Source organism: Cryptomeria japonica, chromosome 5 (genome assembly GCF_030272615.1).
Source record: "Cryptomeria japonica chromosome 5, Sugi_1.0, whole genome shotgun sequence".
Lineage (NCBI taxonomy): Eukaryota > Viridiplantae > Streptophyta > Pinopsida > Cupressales > Cupressaceae > Cryptomeria > Cryptomeria japonica.
In genome coordinates, this window is record NC_081409.1 from 24,044,914 (window position 1) to 24,066,988 (window position 22,075).

Below are 22,075 nucleotides of genomic sequence, written 5' to 3' on the forward strand. Positions count from 1 at the left end.
AGTAATAGAATCTACAAAAATTGTCGTTGAAAGTGATCAAGGATCTGACCAAGAAGATAATGGAATGTTTGAAAATTTCAGGAGGTTCGTACATAGGAACATACAGCAAAGTGTGCAACTTGGTAAGATAGCGTCCGTCCGAGATTTGCTTCTTCCAAATTGGTGTAGAATTCACAATGCCGTCCATTCAGAACTATCTTGTGCTTTATGTCAGACCGCATTAGAACAAGTATACAAAAGAGCCCCGCAGACATTAATCATGGAAGAGATTCAAGATTCAGAGGATGAAATCTCTACGGAAGATGAAACCTTATCTGATACATCAACTGAAAGTCAGGAAGGCCCAGAGACAGAAAATCAAGAAAATACAATATGGACATTAAGGTTCGATGGATCTAAGTCCAAACAAGGATCTGGAGCCGGCTTCGAATTAATTAGCCCAACAGGAGAAACTTACCTTGCCGCTCACAGATTACAATTTCCTTGCACCAACAATGTAGCTGAATATGAATCCTTGATTCATGGATTATTATTAGCCATCAAAAAAGGGGCGAAAATACTGCAAGTATATGGAGACTCAGAAATAGCTATAAGACAAATCAGGAAGCAGTATGTTTGCCATGATAAAAGATTGACTAGATATAGAAATCGAGTCTAGGATCTCATTGAGAGTTTTGAAGCTTTTAATATCAATTCTATTTACAGACATCAGAATCAAGTGGCTAATTCCCTTGCGCAAGCCGCCAGTTCTTTGATACCACTCGCAATGGAAGGATTGAAGAAGTTCACAATTGAGTTAATATCAGTTCCTTCGGTCCCAGATAACATCACCAATTTTCAAGTTTTCGAAGATGACAAGCACATCCTAGATTTCTTAACCAACACAGATGTCTTCATAGCCCAGATCATTGACGAAGAAGAAGTGGGAGAAGCAGAATTTGATGCCGAAGGTGTCTTGAATTTAAAGACAAACACTATTCCAAAAGGAATGGTAGAATTGGAGAGAATTTTTGATCCTGACAAATTAAAACAAAAGAAGAACCACAGCATGGAAGGAAACATGTGCGACACAATCAATCTAGGTGATGATATACAAGCCAAGAATGTGTTTATCGGAAAGTCCTGCACAGCAACCGAAAGAAATGGGATCCTGAAAAATATGAGAGATTTCCCAGATGTCATTGCATGGAGTTATGAAGATCTCAAAACCTACGACACTGCAATTATCACCCACACAATCCCTTTGAAGCCAGGAAGCAAGCCATTCAGGCAGAGACAAAGACCGGTTAATCCTTTATTGGAACCCTTGATATACCAAGAAGTGAAGAAGCTGCTCTCAGCCAAGATCATCTTCCCAGTAAGACATTCGACGTGGGTCGCCAACCTAGTACCTGTCAGAAAGAAAAATGGAGAGATCAGATTGTGTGTTGATTTCCGAAATCTCAACCGAGCATCAGAGAAAGACAATTATCCGCTACCATCATTAGATGAAGTGTTGCAGATTGTCAACAGGTCGCAGATGATGTCTTTTCTAGATGGATATTCAGGATATAACCAAGTTCTGGTTGAGCCCGAAGATCGACTAAAGACTGCTTTCACCACCAAATGGGGGACATTTGCATACAAGAGAATGCCTTTTGGACTTATAAATGTCGGGGCCACATTCCAGAGAGCCATGGATATCGCTTTCAGGGACTTAATTGGTAAATGTATTGTTATATATATGGATGACATCACAGTTTTCTCCAGGCAAAGAGAAGATCATGTGGGCGACTTGAGAAGAGTTTTCCAAAGGTGCAGAAGATACGGTGTCTCCCTCAATCCGAAGAAATGTATATTTGGAGTAACAGAAGGAAAACTTTTAGGACATGTCATTTCAGAAAGAGGAATCTCCATTGATCCTGAAAGAGTAAAAGCTATATCCACTATCAATTTGCCGGCTAGCAAGAAGGAACTCAAATCATTCTTTGGCAAGATCAACTTTGTCAGAAAATTCATTACCGGATTTGCCGAGATTGTCAGACCCCTGAACGAGATGTTGAAGAAGGACGCAAAGATTGAATGGTCTCCACAAGCCAAAAGGGCGTTTGAGGAAATAAAGACGGCAATCAAAGAAGCGCCAGTATTGATCAGTCCTGATTACCTCAAGCCCTTCTATCTATATTCCTTCGCTTCTGACTACACTTGTGCCGCCATTCTAACCCAGAGAAGTGAAGAAAGGGACGAAAATCCAATTGCATTCATGAGTACCCCGCTGAAAGATGCAGAACTCAGATATCCTAACATTGAAAAGCAAGCATACGCCCTAGTAAAAGCCGTTAAGAAATTCAGACATTACCTCCTAAGGGCCAAGATTTATGCAATAGTGCCTGATGCGGCAGTCAAGACTCTTCTCATGCAAAATGAATTGGGAGAAAGAAGAGGCAAGTGGGTCGCCATTTCAGAGTTCACTGGCAGGCTGGCAATTAGATTATTGAAGCTATGTAAAAGAGAGTATTACTAATTTGAAAAAGAGAAACATTTGATAGCAGAAATTTTGAGGTTGGTGCCTCATTTTGGTGGTGTGGGTGCTTCATCAGTGTAGTTTGTGATTCAAGGAGAGTTGGTGCTCTCTGTAAGTTGCTGCTTACTTGTGTAATCTGGATTGGCACCCAATTTCAGTGAATAAAAGCTTTTGTGTGCCATGGTTTTCCACGAGAAAATTCAGTGTTTCCATCTTGTTGATTGCTCTTCTATGTTTTATGTGGTTTCATGCTTTTAAAAGTTTAAAATACTGATTCACCCCCATCCCAACAGCCCACCCTCTCAGTATTTTCTGTGTGCTTTTCAGTATATTAAAAGATTAAAATACTGCTCCAATTTACCCAAGCTAGAGCATTCCCATTTCCTTATGCATCTTAGTTAAGAATCAAGACTAAGACCCTTGTGAGTTGGTCAAGACTCAAAACATGATGCTTGCAGTCCACCACCTGGAAATCAGTTCAGCTGCCTATGTGAACAGTTCATCCTACTGCCCTCCCTCATGTTCCTAGGTGTTGACGTGTTTTTTATGACAGCGTCGAACACAAAATAAAGTTGCCTAATGGTCACTTCACTCTCTCTTGATCAAAGTGCAATTGCATGCTAAGATTGCAAGAAGTTTAAACAATCGACTCCAAGGTTCCTTTATGCTACGGACGTGACTCAATTGGCTGATGTGATTGCTGGTAATCCAAGGGGCCTTACGTTTGCATCGTTCTTTCACTTCTTTGTTGTGGCTGGAACTCCATCATCAGATATAGCGGATCTGTGATGTTGCTGCTTTGAGCGGACTAAAATGAACTGAAAGTAAAAGGGAAAGGGTTTAGAAGGATCTAAATCTACTCCTAAGGGCAGTGATAACAATGAATAGTGCTTTGGTGGACAAATTCCAAATAAACCAAGCTTTGCTTCGCCAAGATCAACTACAACTCCGCAAGAATCGGTGCAATCTTCTGGGGATGCTAGAGGATTTTCAAATCGAGAAAGTACATTTGAATACCCAAAAACGACGCAATCCAAACAACTATCCACAATCGAACTTAGCACCAATTTAGGGGGCTCAGACTAACTTTACATTGCAACTTACAATCAGCAAGATGCAAAAATTATGAACCATGGAAATTCATCAGACACCATTACATTCTCCATTGAAATCAAAGCAATTTACTATTTCTACTCTAAGTGAGGAAGGTGAAACCAGAGTTCCCAAACTCGCCGCGAGTCAGGCCAATTCACCGAGTCGTCGAGTCAAGCCAAGCTCGGCGAGTTTTGCTGACTCGGGGCTCGGACTCAGCAAGTTTTGGGCATAACCCACCTGACTCGCGAGTCAGGCAAGTTATGCCAAAACTCGTCGAGTCCAAGCTCCAAGACTTGGTCGGCGGCATGCCAAATTTCGTTTTTAAAAAACAAAAAAAACAAAAGCTTTTTCACTTGTTTTTTTTAATTTCTCTTTCATCTAACCCTAAAAGGTCTTCTAATTGCTAGTTGTGAGAAGAAGAGAGGAAAAGTGAGAGAGAGGTGTTAATTTTGTAACGTCGGTCGTACTATTTCATGCTTCCGATATATATTAATTTGATTACATATACTAATATGTTACCGTTAACTAATGATAAATAAAACCAAAGTTAACTTATCGCGTTTGACCAACGGTTACACCGCTCATGGTATCGGGTGGTAAAGCGATTCTCAAACAAGTCGCACTCCTTCCAATCGGATAAGTAAATAGTGACTAGTTTATATACTGTGGTGAGAGGTACGTAGGGAGAGAAGTGTCTTCCCACGTGGGAAGACATATCTCTTCACTACGTAACCCCTCATCCACTTATATAGCATGCTTACATTAAGGAGGATGCACACACCGAAATTGATAAGTGTGGTGCATCTTTAAAACACACTATAGCAGATAAAATACAACTTTCAAATCATATCTCCATCTCTTCTATTTTGATCACAGAATTTTGAAAGAACTTAACATGGTATCAAAGCGAAGTTAAGGAAGATCATATTAAAATTATGTAACGATCTCATAAACTTTCACCAGGCTCTTGCTAAGATCACATTCTCATAATCCTAATGGCAACCGGAGTTAGGTTTGAAGATAGATTAGATGGAGCATCAAATTTTGTATCTTGGAAATTCAAGATCATGCTTGTTTCGAAAGAAAATAAAATTGACTCCCATGTCAAAAGTGAAATTCCTGAACCCTCTGATGATACAGAGAAAATTCAATGGAGCAAGGACAGTGAGAAGGCCCTTAAGATAATTGTGGATTTAGTAAGAGACCAGATTGTACCAGTCATTTCTAAATATGAGACGGCCTTTCAGATGTTCAAAGCACTAGCTGACATTTATGAAATCAACAACACTAGCAGGGCTCTCACCCTAAAGAATCAACTACACCATATAAAGATGAATAAAGGAGAAACAGTTACATCCTATTTCTTGAGGATCACTGAGCTTAGGGATCAACTATCCACTATTGAACATCTAGTAGACAACAAAGAACTTGCTATGATGGCCCTAAATGGACTTCCTACCTCATGGGAATCGTTCATTCAAGGAATCAGTGCTCGTTCTAAATTTCCTAAGTTTGATAGATTGAAAACCGATTGCATTCAAGAGGAATCTCAGCTTGTCACAAGAGGAATAAAACAAAACAATGGTAATGAAGACATTCAAGTTCTAAACTCTAATTCCCACAAGAAAGGAAAGAAGAACTTTAAGAGAAAGAGGGACAACAGCTCAAATGGGAAGAGGTCTTCAAAGAAGAAGAGAGACAATTCTAAAGTACAATGTTTCAGATGTGACCAGTATGGGCACTATGCAACCAAGTGTCCAGACAAGATCAAACAACAAGCTTCAATGGCAGAAGTTAACAAAGGGAGTAATTCTGAGAAGCTAGTCTTCTACTCAGCCCTCTCTAGTCAAGTCACCTCCAGTTTCAACACATGGGTGATTGACGGCGGAGCATCTCGACACATCACTGGATTTAGTGAGCACGTAGATACACTTGTGGAAAGTTCAATGAAGAAGTGACAATTGGTGATGACTCAAATTATCCAGTTATGGGAATAGGAACCTGCAATATCAACCTAAAGTTAGGCATATCCCTACAGCTGACTGGAGTTCTATTTGTACCTGGTATAAAGAGAAACCTTGTCTCAGTTTCAGCACTTGAAGATAAGGGTTACAGATTAACCTTTATGGAAGGAAAGGTACTTGCTTGGCCAAAGAACTCCACCATCAAGAAAGCCCACACCATTGGAGTAAGACAAGGGAGCCTCTACAGACTTTGCACCACTCCACCTCTAGCCTTGATTCATGTGACTCCAGATTCGAATGAACTTTGGCACAGAAGATTAGGGCACCTTCATTTCCATGCCCTACCTAAGATAGAGAAGATGGTGATCGGCTTACCCAAGTCAAGTCAGAAAATTTGAAGGAGCCTGCAAAGGGTGTGCCTTGGGAAAGAATACTAAAGGGTCTTTTAATTCTAGCAACAGTAAATCCAAAAATGTATTAGAATTAGTTCATTTTGATTTATGTGGACCCATGTCTGTACCCTCATTAGGGGGATTTTTATATTATGTAACATTTGTAGATGATTATTCTAGGAAGACCTGGATATATTTTCTAAGGTACAAAGAGTCTGAAGAAATCCTTTCAAAATTTAAGGAATTCAAAGCTCTTGCAGAAAATATGACAAGTAAGAAAATCATAACCTTAAGAACAGACAATGGGGGGGAATACACTTCTAATATGTTTAAAGATTATAATATAAATGTTGGGATTAAGAGGGAGTTAACTGTACCTTATAACCCACAATAAAATGGGGTAGCTGAAAGAAAGAATAGGACTATAGTAGAAGCTGTTGGGGCTATGTTGTTTGACCAAAATATAGAAACCTCATTTTTTGGCTGAAGCATCTAGGACAGCTGTGTACATTGAAAATAGATGTCCTCATTCTCTTCTTGACAATAAAACCCCTGAAGAAGCCTTAATTGGCAACAAACCTGACATAAGTCATTTCTGGATCTTTGGGTGTCCAATCTATATTCATGTCCCCAAAGAAAAGAGGTCAAAGTTAGAACCTTCTAGAAAGAAAGGAGTATTTGTTGGGTACAGTGAAACCTCTAAAGCCTACAGATTATACATAGCTGATCAAAGACAAATTGAACTAAGCAGAGATGTCATCTTTGAGGAAGACATAGCATTCAGGAGGTCCAAAAGCTCTAATGAATTAGAACACCAAGATCCTCCTACAAGCTTGGATGAGGATTCCGCCCCTGAGATTCAGAGGGAGACCCCTGAAGATGCTGAGCATGAAGTTCAAGGCTTACCTTTAGAAGAAAATTATCCCGAAACTAGGAAGAGACCACTTTGGGCAAAAAAGATGCTTCAAGAAGCTAAAAATTATGCTGCTCCAAAGGGGATCTTCAGAGAAAGTAAGAGACCTAACCTATTTTCCACTTATACTGCCTTGATGAGTGAGATCATTGATGCAGAACCTTCCTGTGTTGGAGATGCGCTCAAGCATCAAGTTTGGAAAGATGCTATGTCAGAAGAGTATCAGTCAATTCTCAAAAATGATGTTTGGGATATTGTGCCTAGGCCTAAAGGCAAATCTGTGGTATCTTCTAAATGGCTCTTCAAAATCAAACATGCAGCAGATGGCAGCGTTGAGAAGCACAAAGCAAGGTTTGTTGTCAGAGGTTTCTCACAGAAAGAAGGTATTGACTATGAAGAGATATTTGCTCCTATTGCCAGATACACTTCTGTCCGAGCAGTTTTGGCGATTGCAACATCTAAAGGATGGAAAATCCATCAAATGGATGTGAAGACTGCTTTTCTGAATGGTAAGATTGAAGAAGTTTATTTGGAGCACCTTAAGGTTTTGTGATTCATAAAGCTGAATCACATATCTGCAGATTAAAGAAAGCTCTTTATGGACTGAAACAGGCCCCCAGAGCATGGTATGAAAGAATTGATCACTATCTCTTGGAATTAGGGTTTTTCAAGAATGAAGCAGATCCAAATCTCTACTACAAGGTAATCAATGGTGAATTATTAATTCTTATTCTTTATGTTGATGATCTCCTAATCACAGGAGAGGACAATTGTATTTCTCGATGTAAGAAAGAATTAGCCTCTAAGTTTGATATGGAAGATTTAGGAATTCTTCACTACTTCCTTGGATTGGAAGTTTGGCAGCAGGCAGATGGTATAATCCTTAATCAAGGAAAATACACCATTGATATACTCAAGAGATTTAGAATGTTGGATTGTAGATCCATGACCACACCTATGGAGACAAATCTGTACAAGCTAAAGGAAACAGCTGCAGAATCTGAGTTTGCGGATCCTACACTCTACAGACAGATTATTGGATCTCTGATGTATTTGGTAAACACAAGACCTGATATATGTTATGTTGTAAATGCACTAAGTCAGTTCATGTGTGAACCCAGGGAAATACATCTTGTTGCTGCAAAGCATATTCTGAGATATCTTTGAGGAACTATTGGTTTTGGTTTGAAATATAAACATGTAGAACTTGACCTACATGGATTCACTGATTCTGATTGAGATGGAAGCATAGTTGACAGGAAAAGCACATCAGGATGTTGCTTCAGTTTAGGATCAGGAATGATCTCATGGATATGTAGAAAATAGTCTTTAGTTGCTCAGAGTTCTACAGAAGCTGAATACATTGCAGCCTCCATGGGAGCAAGAGAAGTTGTATGGCTTCGGAAATTGCTTGTAGGATTGTTTGGTCGGCCCTTAAATCCTACTGTCATCTCTTGTGACAATCAGAGTTGCATCAAGCTTTCAATAAATCCAGTATTTCATGACAGGTCTAAACACATTGAGATTCCTTATCACTATGTTCGAGATATGGTGGAAAGGAATGTGATCCGACTGAATTATATTAGTACAGGTGATTAGATTGCAAACATTCTTACCAAGCCTCTCTCCAGGATCAAGATTGAACACTTTAGAGATAAACTTGGTATGGTTGAAAATGTTATTTAATTTTGAGATAGTCTCATTTATTCTGATATACTAATATATTTAAAAATGTTTAGTGTGTAAACTCTTTTATTTATCATGTGTGTGACTCCATGACTACATGGGCCTTCTGTGAACATTATTGAAGGGTGACGACTTTTCAATAATGAACACTTGTTTCAAATTGATATTGTAAGGTGACGATTTTACAATTATCAATTTAACTATCTTGATGGATATCATGTGACTTGATATCTATGGACATGTCATGATAGTATATATATCTCTGAGACATTATGGTAGATATTTGTTGGTCGATATCATTAAATAAACCATAATTATGATAGAGATCTTCATGGTGAATGTTATGAACATAATATTCGTGGACAAGCCATGAAATCATTATCAGTATGGTAGGCATCATGTGACTTGATGCCAGTGCACATACCTTACTTGATAACTATGAGTTATGGTGAGTATCAAAAGACTTGATATTCATTGTTGAACCATATCTCTGAATATCACTATGGTGTGATATCTCCTCTCTTCACAATCAATGGATGAATTGTGATGTTTTCTCTAACATGAAATGTGTCCTCCCTAGTTAAGAGGTAGTGTTAATTTTGTAACGTTGGTCGTACTATTTCATGCTTCCGATATATATTAATTTGATTACATATACGAATATGTTACCGTTAACTAATGATAAATAAAACCAAAGTTAACTTATCGCGGTTGACCAACGGTTACACCGTTCATGGTATCGAGTGGCAAAGCGATTCTCAAACAAGTCGCACTCCTTCCGATTGGGTAAGTAAACGGTGACTAGTTTATATACTGCGGTGAGACGTACGTAGGGAAGAGATGTGTCTTCCCACGTGGGAAGACATATCTCTTCACTACGTAACCCCTCATCCACTTATATAGCATGCTTACTTTGAGGAGGATGCACACACCGAAATTGATAAGTGTGGTGCATCTTTAAAACATGCTATAGCAAATAAAATACAACTTTCAAATCATATCTCCATCTCTTCTATTTTGATCACAGAATTTTGAAAGAACTTAACAAGAGGAAGGAAACAAGAGGCCATAGATTTGCAACCAACAAGGAAGAAGAGCATCAAGGAGACCACAAATCACATTGGGGAGGCCATAGGCTTGCATTGAGAGCATCAAGGAGTCCATAGCAAGACTTCTCAAGTCATTTGAAAGAGGTAAGTGTTAAACTTTGTAGATTTTGTTAGTTTTTTTAGGTATGTTAATGGATTTTTTTCATTTGTTTGTTAAATTTTTTTAGTTTAACAGTTAACTTTCCAAATCTTGAATGTTTTTATTTTTTTTAGCTTAACTTCAATGAGAGAAGTAGAATAATAGCAAAGTGCAAACCCTACATTTTTTTAGAAAAAATTTGTAAACATGTATTTACAATTTTTTCTTAAAAAAAAGTAGGGTTTGTTGATTTTTTCTATTAGTTTATAACTTTATAAAATTTTCTTATTGCAGCAGCCTTCACGTTTAAAAAACATTCATTTTTCACACTGCCTAAAAAGGATGAGGCGAAATATACTGAAGACTTTATTGGCAGACAAAAAAATCAAACAAAATGTTTTTTTTGTAAAGAAATTAATTTTGGTGGCATCTATAGATTTAAATACCATATTGCCGGCATACCTGGCCATGATATTGAGGTATGTAAAAAACAAACTGCTGAGGCAAAATGTTTCTGTTATGTCCAATTAGAAACACATAAACAAGAAAAGTTAACTAAGAAGAGGCAATTGGAAGAGTTAAGTGCTATTGGCTCCCATGCATCCGCATCCGCATCTGTCTCTGCATCCACATCTGCAGGCTGTGTTGGAGAGGGTTCTTCCATGCCTCCCTTTCATCCTAGTGCTTCTACTAGTGTTAGTGCTTCTACTAGTGCTAGTGCTTCTACTAGTGTTAGTGCTTCTACTAGTGCTAGTGCTTCTACTTCTACTCCTCCTGGTGGCACTATTACCTTTGGCCCTAGAGTTCGGAAATCCAGGTTGGATAGTTAATTTGTGCCACGCAGTACTCCTGGGGCACAACCCTCGCTTGAGAGCATGGGTTGGAACAAGGAGGTTCATGATGTTGCAAGAAAACAAATTTGCAGGTTTTGGTACTTTTGCAACATTCCATTTATTGCAGCCAGGTAATTTTTTTTGATTTGATTGTTTTAAGTTTAAAAGTAAAATTATAGTTTGAAGTTGAAGTTTTGAACTCTACTTTGTCTAATCATAATCTATTTGTGACAGGTCTCCTTATTGGCAAGGCGTGGTAGATGCAATAAACATTTGTGGTGCAGGGTTTAAAGCCCCTACTGATGCTGAGTTAAGTGGCCCCCTCTTGTTAGAAATGGTTGAGGATATGAAAGTTGAGTTAGAGGACCACCGACAGTCTTGGAGCCAAAAAGGTTGCACCATCATGACAGATGGTTGGACGGATAGGAGGAATAGAACACTCCTAAATTTTCTTGTTTCCTACGGAGGTGATTGATCATGATTCATTCTAATTTGTACTTCACTAAATGCATTGAATAAATTAAATTTTGATTTGTTGAAACTCTATTTTTCAGGATCCACCATGTTCTTGAAGTCTATTGATGCTTCCTCACATGTGAAAAAGGCCACATACTTATGTGAGGCTATTGAGAAAGTCATACAAGAGGTGGGGGAAGAAAATGTGGTGCAAGTGGTGACAGATAATGCAGCAAGTTATGTTGCTGCAAGTAAACTTTGAACTTTTCAAGTCTTGATGGAGAGGCATCTATGATTATTTAAAATTTTCTTAACACATCAAAATTTCTAATTAATTTAAAATTGCTGCAGGTAAACTTTTGATGGAGAGGCACTCAAAAAAAATTTGGTCTCCATGTGCGGCCCATTGCCTTGACCTCATGTTGGAGGATATTGGTAAGCTTGAATGGGTGAAATCAATAGTTGAAAGGGCCAAAAATATCAGCAAGTTTATCTACAATCATGCATTGGTCCTTAGCATTATGAGGCAATACACGGGACAAAAGGAGTTGGCTCGTCCTGGTATCAAGAGGTTTGCCTCAAACTTCCTCACACTTAAATCCTTGATGAAATCAAAGGCGGCTTTGAGGCGTCTGTTTGTTGGTGAGGAGTGGACTTCCTCATCCTCTGCTACGACCACTACAAGGATAGATGTGGTAAATTGCATTTTTGATGAGCCGGATTTTCGAACCTCCTGTGGAAAAATCGTGCAAGTAAATTTATTACAATTTAACATTTAGTATATAGTATCTACTATTTAGTAATTTAATTTTAATTTATTAACAATTTAACTTTGCAATTTTTCTTTTTTTATTTAATTTGTGACTTAATTGTTTTTGTTTAACATTATGTGTAAGTCACTGAGCCCCTCGTAGTTCTCCTATGAGTTGTTGATGGGGAGAAGCCCTCTATGGGCTATATATATGAGGTTATGGATAGGGCCAAGGACGCCATTAGGTCCATATATGCAAGAGATGAGGATAAGTACGGCCCCATTTGGGAGATTATTGATAGGAGATGGTAGAACCAGCTTCACAGGCCCATCCATGCAGCAGCCTATTACCTCAATCCGGCATTTCGATTCTGTGATGACTTCAAGGTGGATGAGGAGGTTCTTAGTGGCCTATATACAGTGGTACAAAAGTTGTGTACTGATGGCACAGCCTCAAGTACAACGCTCCAGCTGGATAAATATAATAATCAAGAAGGGGCAATCTTCGCAAGCAGCATGTGTATAGAGGCTCGGACACAATTGTAGCTAGGTAGAAATATATGTAAACTTAAGATTCTTAAGTTTATGGCTTATGCATTTTAATTTTTTATTTTATAATCTAGCCTTAAAGTTGGAAATGAGTTTGATTTTTTTTTCTTTTCGTTATTTCAGATATATGGTGGCAAATGTTTGGGCCCTCAACCCCGAACCTTCAAAAAATTGCCATCCGTATTTTGAGTCAGCCATGCAGCGCTTCTGGATGTGAGCGCAATTGGTCCATGTTCGAGCACATCCACTCGAAGAGGCGTAATAGATTGTCTGTGGAGAGGTTGAATGATCTTGTTTTGTTCATTACAACCTCCGTCTTAGGACCAGACAGATTTTGGACACTGACTCTTCTCCGATCACTTTAGCGAAGATCGATCCAAAGTCTAAGTGGATCACTGAGTCTACCGATCCTATCTTCACTGAGGAGGATCATGAGTGGGTTGACTAGGCAGACAGAGAGGCTGAGGTTGTGGCTATGGTAGAGGAGGAGGATAGAGCACGATCCGGCACAGGCACCTCACAGGCGGAGACTATGGCTACTCAGTCATCCAAGACCTACCTTAGAAACATTTGTAGGAGGCAGACAGACTACTCTGAGGCTGAGGATGAGCTAGAGCCTGAGCCATAGACTTGTTTTTGTTGACAGTTACATATATGTTTGGGAACATTTGATGTCATGGATTTTATATACATTTGACAACATTTATAACTCTATATATTTATGTTTTCTATTTCGTTCAACTACAATTTACATTTCTACGCATGTGATGGATGTATGTTTATGTATGTGATCAAATTAGCTTCTATTTGATGATGGCATAGTGTCTTTAAGCTTTATTCAATAATGGGTGCATGAAACAAGTTTTAAATCGTTAAAATCCTCTAAATTTCAAGGGTTTTTTATTTTGCCGAGTCACGAATCGAGTCGGCCTTGCCGAGTCCAAGTCTGGGAACTTTGGGTCAAACCATGCAAGCTTTGAATAAATAACTTCAATTGACACCATCAAAGAACAAAGTTTCACTATTATTATCTCAAAACTTATTGCAACAATTTCATACAAGTCTCCCTCCTTTACAAATGAGGGGGGTCACCCCTTTATATAGGCCTCGAGCCATGCAAAACCCTAATTAGGATTTTCCCAAAAGATTCTCCACTCAAGATGCAACAAGGTGGGAATCGGCTATTAATGCCCACTAAGCCCATAATTCTAAAAGCCCAAAAAAGGCATCCAACAGTGCGCACCCTATTACATCAGATTTACCCAAAATACAATGAATATTCCATGTAGGAATAAATGTCCATCATTCTCCATGTGATGGCTGCATGGGACACGAATCTGTCATAAAATCATTAATACGATGGTTGCATGCAAAAGATTCTTTATGCCTTCAACATGAATTGACCGGTCCACCGCTTGGTCAAGATATCCTCGTAATAAGTGCACCACCACGAAGACATAAATGCACCACCATCTCCTGGACATGACGACCGCATGCACAAGGAATCTGTCATTAATTTAATATGCACTGACCTGGCTGCTACTTGGCGAGAAATCCTTGGAGGGAGAAAACTTTAGGAGAGAGAATCTTTGACTCTGGAAGCATTTTTTTTTAAGTTTTTCAACTTTCCTTGCCCTAGAGGAGATTTTCAACAATTTTCCACCATCTCCTATTTTTTAGGAATTTTCCTAAAATTTAGGACTCAAGTCCAAGAGAGAGAGAATTCTCTAACGAGTCCAAATCTGCAAAAAATTTCCAGATTCCGACGAGATTTGGTGTCTAAAAACAAATTTTTCAAAATTTCCACTGAGGGGATTTCTGCATTTCCATTCTTCCTTGACCCTCGAAATTTTCCTTTGCCTTTGAAATTTCCATCCTGGACTTTCAAACTTTGGTGTGGAACGTGGAATTCAGCTTGGTGTAAAGAATTTCATTATTTCCATGCCTTAGAAAATTCTCAACTTCCTGACTGGGCCTGGAATTTTGACTTTGATAGAGGAAATTAATCCTTTCCATGCTCTTCCTTGATACCTTGACTTGGGCACTTGCCTTTGGACTTGGGCAATAATTCTGCATTGGTAAGGAGTTTTGTGATTTTGAAGCTTTCCATGACCATCAAGTTTTGGCATCCTAGTACCTTCCTTAGGCACAAATCTCACTTGGTGATGGAATTTTGAACCTTCTTGGATTTTCCATGCATGGGCCAATTTGGCGCTCTATCCTTGACTAGGGCGGAATTCTTCACAGGGTGTGGAACTTACTCTTTTTGAAACTTTCCTTGAACACTTCATTCTAGCGCCCTCCTTCACTGTTAGGCGCAATTTTCCTTTAAGGCAAGGATTTTTACTTTTTTTATGCTTTCCATGGACACCCTTGTTTGGCGCCATTCACCTGGCATGGGCGCAATTTCTTTATGAGGGACAAATTCACTATTTTCCATGAATTCCATGGCTCCTATTTGGCGCCTTGTGTAGTCCTTGGGCACTATTTTGACTAAGGCAAGGAAATCTTGATTTTCCAACTCCTAGGGCGGAATTTTGTACTGAAGGAGGAATTTCACACTTTGGAGTTCTTCCTTGACTCCCTTGTTTTGGTGCCCTCCTTTCATCTTGGGCGCTATTTTGCACTACAGGAGGAATTTTATCAAATTGTGAATCCTCCATGAGACCCCTATTTTGGTGCCGTCCATAGGATTTGGGCGGAATTTCACTGTGGAGGAGGAATTTTGTCAAATGTTGAATCCTCCATGACCCCTCCATTTTGGCGCCCTGCTGAGTGTTTGGGCGGAATTTTGCTGTGGAGGAGAAAATTCATCAAATGCTAAATCCTCCATGACCCCTCCATTTTGGCACCCTGTTGAGTGTTTGGGCGGATTTGGCCATGAAGGAGGAATTTCATCAAATGCTGAATCCTCCATGACCCCTCCATTTTGGCGCCCTGCTGAGTGTTTGGGCGGATTTTGGCCATGAAGGAGGAATTTCATCAAATGTTGAATCCTCTATGACCCCTCCATTTTGGCCCCCTGCTGAGTGTTTGGGCGGAATTTCACTGTCGAGGAGGAATTTGATGTTTTCTACCAATTCAGGACATGTATATATATGAAATATAACATTTAAGTATAAGAACTTATACTTTAAGTTATATTTCATATATATTGTCCGGATGTTTGAGAGTGGTTTCAAGTCCCTAGGAATCATAACGCAAATTCTGGATTTTGGAAGATCTTTCAAATTTTTAGACTTAGTCAAACTTCAGGCCATTTTCGGGTCAGGATGACATTGGTGGATTGATGTGAATTTCCAGAATTGGATGATTTTGCATGCTTTCCTCTTCTGGAATAGGAGTTCCAAACTTAACCATTTTTTTGATCCAACTTGTCTACCTTCTAACTCTTCTGGATTTAGAAATGATCTTCAGGAGCGTTCAGTCTTTAGCGTCTTCAGGGATGTTCAGTTTTCAGTGTTTTCCTGTGAAGAACCTGCCAAAAATAGATTTTCCCAAATAGTAAGTGTTTCAAAATGTCAAGGTTTGGGCAAATAGGTCAGGAAAGCAGTTACTAAAAATAGAAACTTACTAAAAATAGTAAGTTTGATTTTTGGCAAAATTAGACCAATCTGGGAGGCAATGAAACTTACTAAAAATAGTAAGTGCTCAGAATTCACTCAAATTTTACTGGGAGGTTCTTTGAAGGGTCCAGATTCCAATCATATGTTTAGTTTCTTCAAAACCCTAACAGAAACCCCTAAAATCTAGGACGAAAGGCAGAAACCCTAAAAAAAGACAAAATAGGCCCTAGACTTCACCAAACTCGCTCAAACGAAAAGCAGACTAGATCCAAATGACCCTCAAACACTTGCAAAGCAGAGAGACTGATGAGACTGCTGCGACAAGAACCAAGAACAAAGCCAAAAGACCGGAAAGGCCTAAAAAGTAGGGGGTCTCCATTTGCAATGGGGCGATGTGTGAAAATGTCACAACACTAGGGAGCAAAATCTTAGCAGCGGAGGTTATTCTTCATTTCAGATTTGATTTGACTACATTTCTTGTCAAATTGAGCAGAAACAACTGTGAAAGAAATCAACCTGCACTATTTTGTAGGTCAAGACCAACTGTACATGTTCAAATCTATCATATGACTCTTATTGCCCAGTAACAAGCCTATTATAGTTTTTTGTTATGACTGTTAATACGATTTCTTATTTCTTGAACACTATCATATTAGAAAAGGTTTTGTGCACACCATACATATCAAATTTGTGTGCATGTCTTTGATTTATGATTGCTAGCAGCTGTGTAAGTGCAAACCCTAACTGAATTCAATAAATTTTAAACATTGACTGTTGAAGCAAGTCGGCCTCTTGATTTGAATTTTGTGATTGTAATTTTTCCAAAACTTTGGACACATAACTTAGGCATGAGTATGTTGTATCATGCTATTGTTAAAGAACAATAGCATTCTAATAAATCAAAAGAAAATGTTTTCACGGAGAACCTTAATTGGACAAAAGTTAGTATCAAAAAGAACTAAAATGGAAAGCTTCTCTAATAATCAGGTAAATGAAAACTTCTCACACTGCATAAACTTGAATAAAATTTTAAAAGAAAAAAAAAACAAGAGGAAGTAGCATCTTCTCCTTGCTTGAATTGTTAAAAAGTACCTTGGTACAAGTCTCTAGGAGAGAAAGGAGAGAGTATCATTGTATTCAGAATACACAAAAAGACATTTTCTTAGCAATATGTTTAGGAGAAGTCAGAATTCAGAGCTGGGATCATAGTCTCTCTTATTCAACTACTACTATAATTGAGAGAATTCTGAAGTATAACATAAGCATGATATATATTGATATCATGATTTCTATGTGCAAGCCTCTAAACATACATGTATGTTGTACCTCAGGATTTGTGGAGTTGATAATATCAAATATAGGATGCCCAATTGGTACAGTATTTGGATAAAACATCCATGGAAGTTTCTTGCTCACTGTAAGCATAAGTTCCATTGGAACCTCGAGAATCACCTATAGCAAACAAATTCTTAAAATTAAACAAACTGAAAAGTGATTCTTGTTGCTAAATAAGAAATGAATTGTGATCTTTAAGCAAGACAAGACACTAGCCATTATGAGAGTCAGATAGAAATATCACTATGAATTCAGTTGCATCCTTCTAAATCTTTAGTCTTCATGGTCAATAATCAACTACACAAATGTGCTACATCTGATCAGAAATTAATTTTTACTGATTTACACCAAAAGAAGAACACAGTGAAGTCTATACTTTTGCAGGATTAATCACATCTAATAATATTATTCAGAACAAATACTTTCCTCCTATGCCTACAAAAGTTTGTAAATGCCCATGACATGCAATTTTTATAAAGATTGTCAAATCATCTACTATGAGGATCATAACTGCCACCTTTTCCAGCCATATTTATTGCTTAATCTTTGGAAATTATTATCTTGCTAAAGGATATACAAGCCCAAAACTTCAGAATGATCAGGTAGTTATGCACAATAAATCAATTGCAGGAATAACAAGAGCAGTCAAATCAGCCAAAAAGGCAAGAATTAGATTTACAATATGACCATAAATACTCAAATCTGTTTCTCTTCAAGAGGACAATCCTTGTTATTTCCCACCTTCATGAGCCTTTTGACACACTCAACACAAGTGAAGTGTCACCACTTAACTTCTCCTGAAAGAGATAAGGATAGGAAAGCAGTTGACCCCCCAAGGTCCCTTTAGTTGGGTCAAAATGGTGCAAAAATAACTAAGTGTTTATATGGCCGGTCTGTTAGATTTTAGGATCTTAGGATATTAATCATTATAAACATGATCATAAAATAAATGAAATGAGAATCATACATTCATAAATATACACATCACACAAGATATACATGGGGAAAACACTTTCGGGTTAAAAAACCCATAAAGCAGCCTGTTAATGGGCTTTCTCGGGTTGATCCAACTCCTAATGAGGTGATGAAGGTGGACTGGAAAGGGCTGAGAGAAGGGTGGTTCAAGTTGAATTTTGATGGGGCCTCTAAAGGTAACCCCAGTCCATCGGGAGCAAGTGTAGTGGTGAGAGACTGGGAAGGAAGTATTATTGCCTTTGGGGCACTGAAGCTTGCAGATGGCACAAATAATGTGGTCGAAGCCAAGGCAGCAATTGAAGCCTTAAAACTAGATAAAAAATTAGGTCTTTCAAAGATTTTTTTGGATAGAGATTCACTTATTATTATTAATGCTTGGCATTTTGGAAAATGCCAACTAGAAATCTTGTCGAACTGATGGTTTTGGTTTGGTTTTCAATCTTTGACCAGCGAAATTTTATTTTCTTTGGTTTAGAGTTTTTTCAATTTTTTGAGGTTTTGCTCTTTGGTTTGCCAACGAGGAATGAAAATAGAATGCAATACATGAAAGAATAATTGACTGAAATGAAAACTCAGAATTCTGATTTTATTACCAGCAATTTACAAATTCAAAGAAATAACTATTTATGACATCAAAAACCAAAATTGGCCTACCAAGTGTCCCACGCTAGCCTGGATGAGCTTATTTTATTGCTAGGAGTGGTGACCTAAACAATACTAGGGCCTCCAAGTGCTATCAATTCCTCCAAAGTTATTTATTTGCTCCACTAATAATTATCTAAAATAAATTAATGAATAAATGGCAGAATTGATGCAAATTCTTCAAGGTTGCCTGGCAAGACCTCCAAAATGGATCAATTTTCCCCAATGAAATGCTGATGTAGGTCACACTTGCTGCAATCTCCTTGAATTAGCTGATGATTTGCTATTATTAATGTCTGACAATAATTTCAGACTTTATTTCCAACCCTAAAACCCTCCTATTATTTTATTTAAACTCCCTAGGCACCAAGGAGAGGTACGGCCTACTGTAGGAGGTACAGCCTGTACAAATCAGCACTTATTTTGCAGATAATGTCACCCAATCCATCCAGATCTGATGTGTATGTTCTGTAGATACTGTATCTGTCAATAAACTTCAAGATTTTGGCCCCCAATGGCCTGAATTGAAGCTTCTCTAACGCGCCTATGTGTTGCAGGTGGCTTGGGGCTACGTCCAATCACCTTAGAGCTGAGAGTTTTTGTTCCCAATCTCATAAACAATTGCTCTTCTGCAGGCTGTAGATTGCTTCTAGAAGAGTTGATGAAAAAATGAATAAAGATGATGCCAAAAATGATTGTCGTACATACCTTTATGCCTTCGAAACCCCATGCCCAAATTAGGGATTCAATATACCATGATTCCAAGGGAATATTCCTCACTTAGGCGCCCAGCTAGAGGGTTTGATTTATCATTGATGAGCCACCTTTTTAAAATTAAGTTTATTTAACCTTTTGTCTAGAAAGGTGTGCACAAGGGGAAAACTTTATATTTCATCGTTGGCATTTAATTAATCCCCTTTTATAAAGTTACTTTATAACATATGTCTAATTTTAGAAAAAGTAACTTTATAATGAAATATCTAAGTGCATCATATAAACAACAAAACCAACATAAACTTGTAATCATAGCATCATGATCATACCATAATAGCATCATATACATCAAGTTTAATATCAAAATGACAAAATATTCAAGTATCATTGTTTCAACTTTCAACAATTTAAAGTTTAATCATCAAATGGATTCTCTAATTCATCATCCTCATTCTCCTCCTCCTCCTCATCCTCCTCATCATTGACATTGACATTAGATGAACCAATGCCAATGCCACTTGCACTTGCACTATAAATTTGCTCACTATCCGAGTCATCAAGTGTTAATGCAACAAGTTGAGAAGCAGAAGCATCCAAATCAATATGCTCTGGCTCTATATCCCACATCTTCGTTTCCCCTTGGTTGTAGTCGCATTGTTTGTGTGAAAGAAGACGTAGGTTGGAATGCACATATACTAAATTCTCCGCTCTTTTCGATAGCAACCTATTGCGCCTTACTAAGTGGATGAAATAGTATGTGCTCCAATTTCTTTCTAAAGCAAATGAACTAGAAACCTATGAAGACAAAGTAATAGTCCAATTTGTGTTGATCACCATATTGCAAAGTGCCATTTTAACTTTCAGAAGTCGTCTCAAGACGATTGTGTTTAATGCAAAACGGGTCTTAGCAACCTATAACACAAATTAATGCCGAAATGATTAAAAAATAGAGCCAAACTTTAAAGAAGAATACACAATATAGCTTACACAATGATATTATGAACATTGAAAATTTAAAAAATCAGAAAACGTAAAATTAAATTACTATTTCTCTTACCTTCAAGAGCTCCAAATTCGAAAACGATCTAAAAATCCCTTGAGACATGTGGTGGTTTGTGATGAACATCTAGATGTCCTAAGCCTCTGCATACACATCTTTGATCCATTTAATTTTATTCCCAATCTTTTGTAGCATAAGATTGAGTGAATGGACTGCACAAGGTGTCCAAAAGATGTGATCATAACGTTCCTCAACCAACAAACCAGCAGCTCTACAATTTTTTGCATTGTCCGTGATGAATTGGACAACATTGCGGAGTCCCACTGACTCAATGGCAGAGATGAGAATATCTGCAATAAATTGGCCATCTTTTACTTGGCCCTCACAATCCACAGCTTTCAAAAACATTGCCCCTTTAAGGGACACCGCTATGACATTGATCAAGGGACGATTTTTAGAATCTTTCCACCCATCTGAAACCAATGTTCCATGAGCGTTGGGGACGAGGGGATGTGAGGACGAGCTTCGGGGACGGGGGGACAAAGGGCTTAAGTTTCGAGGACGGGGGGACGTGGGCCTAAAGTGGGGGAAACACGTCCCCATGGAACACTATCTGAAACAATTGATACCCCTGTCTCAACCCATGAATCCCTTATGTGTTCCAATGCATCTTCAACCCCCTTCACCTCTTTTTCCAATAAGGTTCATGTACCTTCTCATAACCTGGGCCCTCATACCCTCTTGGAGCTTCATTAACACTTCTCAACATTTGCTTCCATTATGGGGAGCGAACAACATTGAAAGCCAACCCATTTGCATACATGCACCTTGCTACATCTTGGTTAGCAATGTCTCGACTCTCATTTTGAAATGCGTTTTCTAAAGGCCCCTTTGTTCTTTTGTGTGTCAAGGGTGCTTCACTTTGAGGTTCAACTGTGGAAAAGAAGGGGTGGTTTTCTACTACAACATTGGGATTAGATGGGGCTTGCATTCCCTTTGTTTTTTTTTTGGTGTGGTTTGATTCAATCTGCAGGCTTCTCTCTCTTCTGCTGCCTCATGCTCCCTAATATATTTCATCACCACCTCATCTGGTATAGGTTTACCCTCTTTTCTAGGGCATTTTTTGATGCCTCTTCCTGGTATTCCACACAAATGACCTACCCGATAATATGAACTATTAAGTTCTTTACCACATCCTTGGTATCTCCAACGAAATCCCCTAGCTCCTAGAAGCGATCTTATATTGTCAACATACTTCCATAGGGGAGATGTCATGTCCCCTCCTTGATCGTCATATATATATCAATTATTATCATTACTTAATATAATTATCGACGAATGATTAATTGAAATTTAACTATTTATTTATTTATTAAATATTATTATTCATATTTGTTTAAATAATAATAATATTCTTGAAATATTATTATATTATGATCATCTGGAAATATTATAAAGGAATATTACATATTAATGATTTTATTAATAAAAAAAAAGCAATAATATCTGTAAT

The 22,075-nt window shown here is 38.2% G+C and overlaps 1 protein-coding gene across 6 annotated transcripts in view; it reads right to left on the reverse strand.

Annotated features, from left to right (window-relative positions):
- LOC131073126 (protein PLASTID TRANSCRIPTIONALLY ACTIVE 14) overlaps window positions 1-22,075 on the reverse strand; it is a 273,647-nt gene that overhangs the window by 219,217 nt on the left and 32,355 nt on the right. For 4 of the 6 annotated variants that reach the window (XM_058009511.2, XM_058009510.2, XM_059220950.1 and 1 more), the window contains exon 4: window positions 17,223-17,348. The exons of the other annotated variants lie outside the window; for them this stretch is intronic. In XM_058009511.2, coding sequence (XP_057865494.2) covers window positions 17,223-17,348 — 126 coding nt within the window. The remainder of the gene's footprint in view (window positions 1-17,222; window positions 17,349-22,075) is intronic. 6 annotated transcript variants of the gene reach the window in all.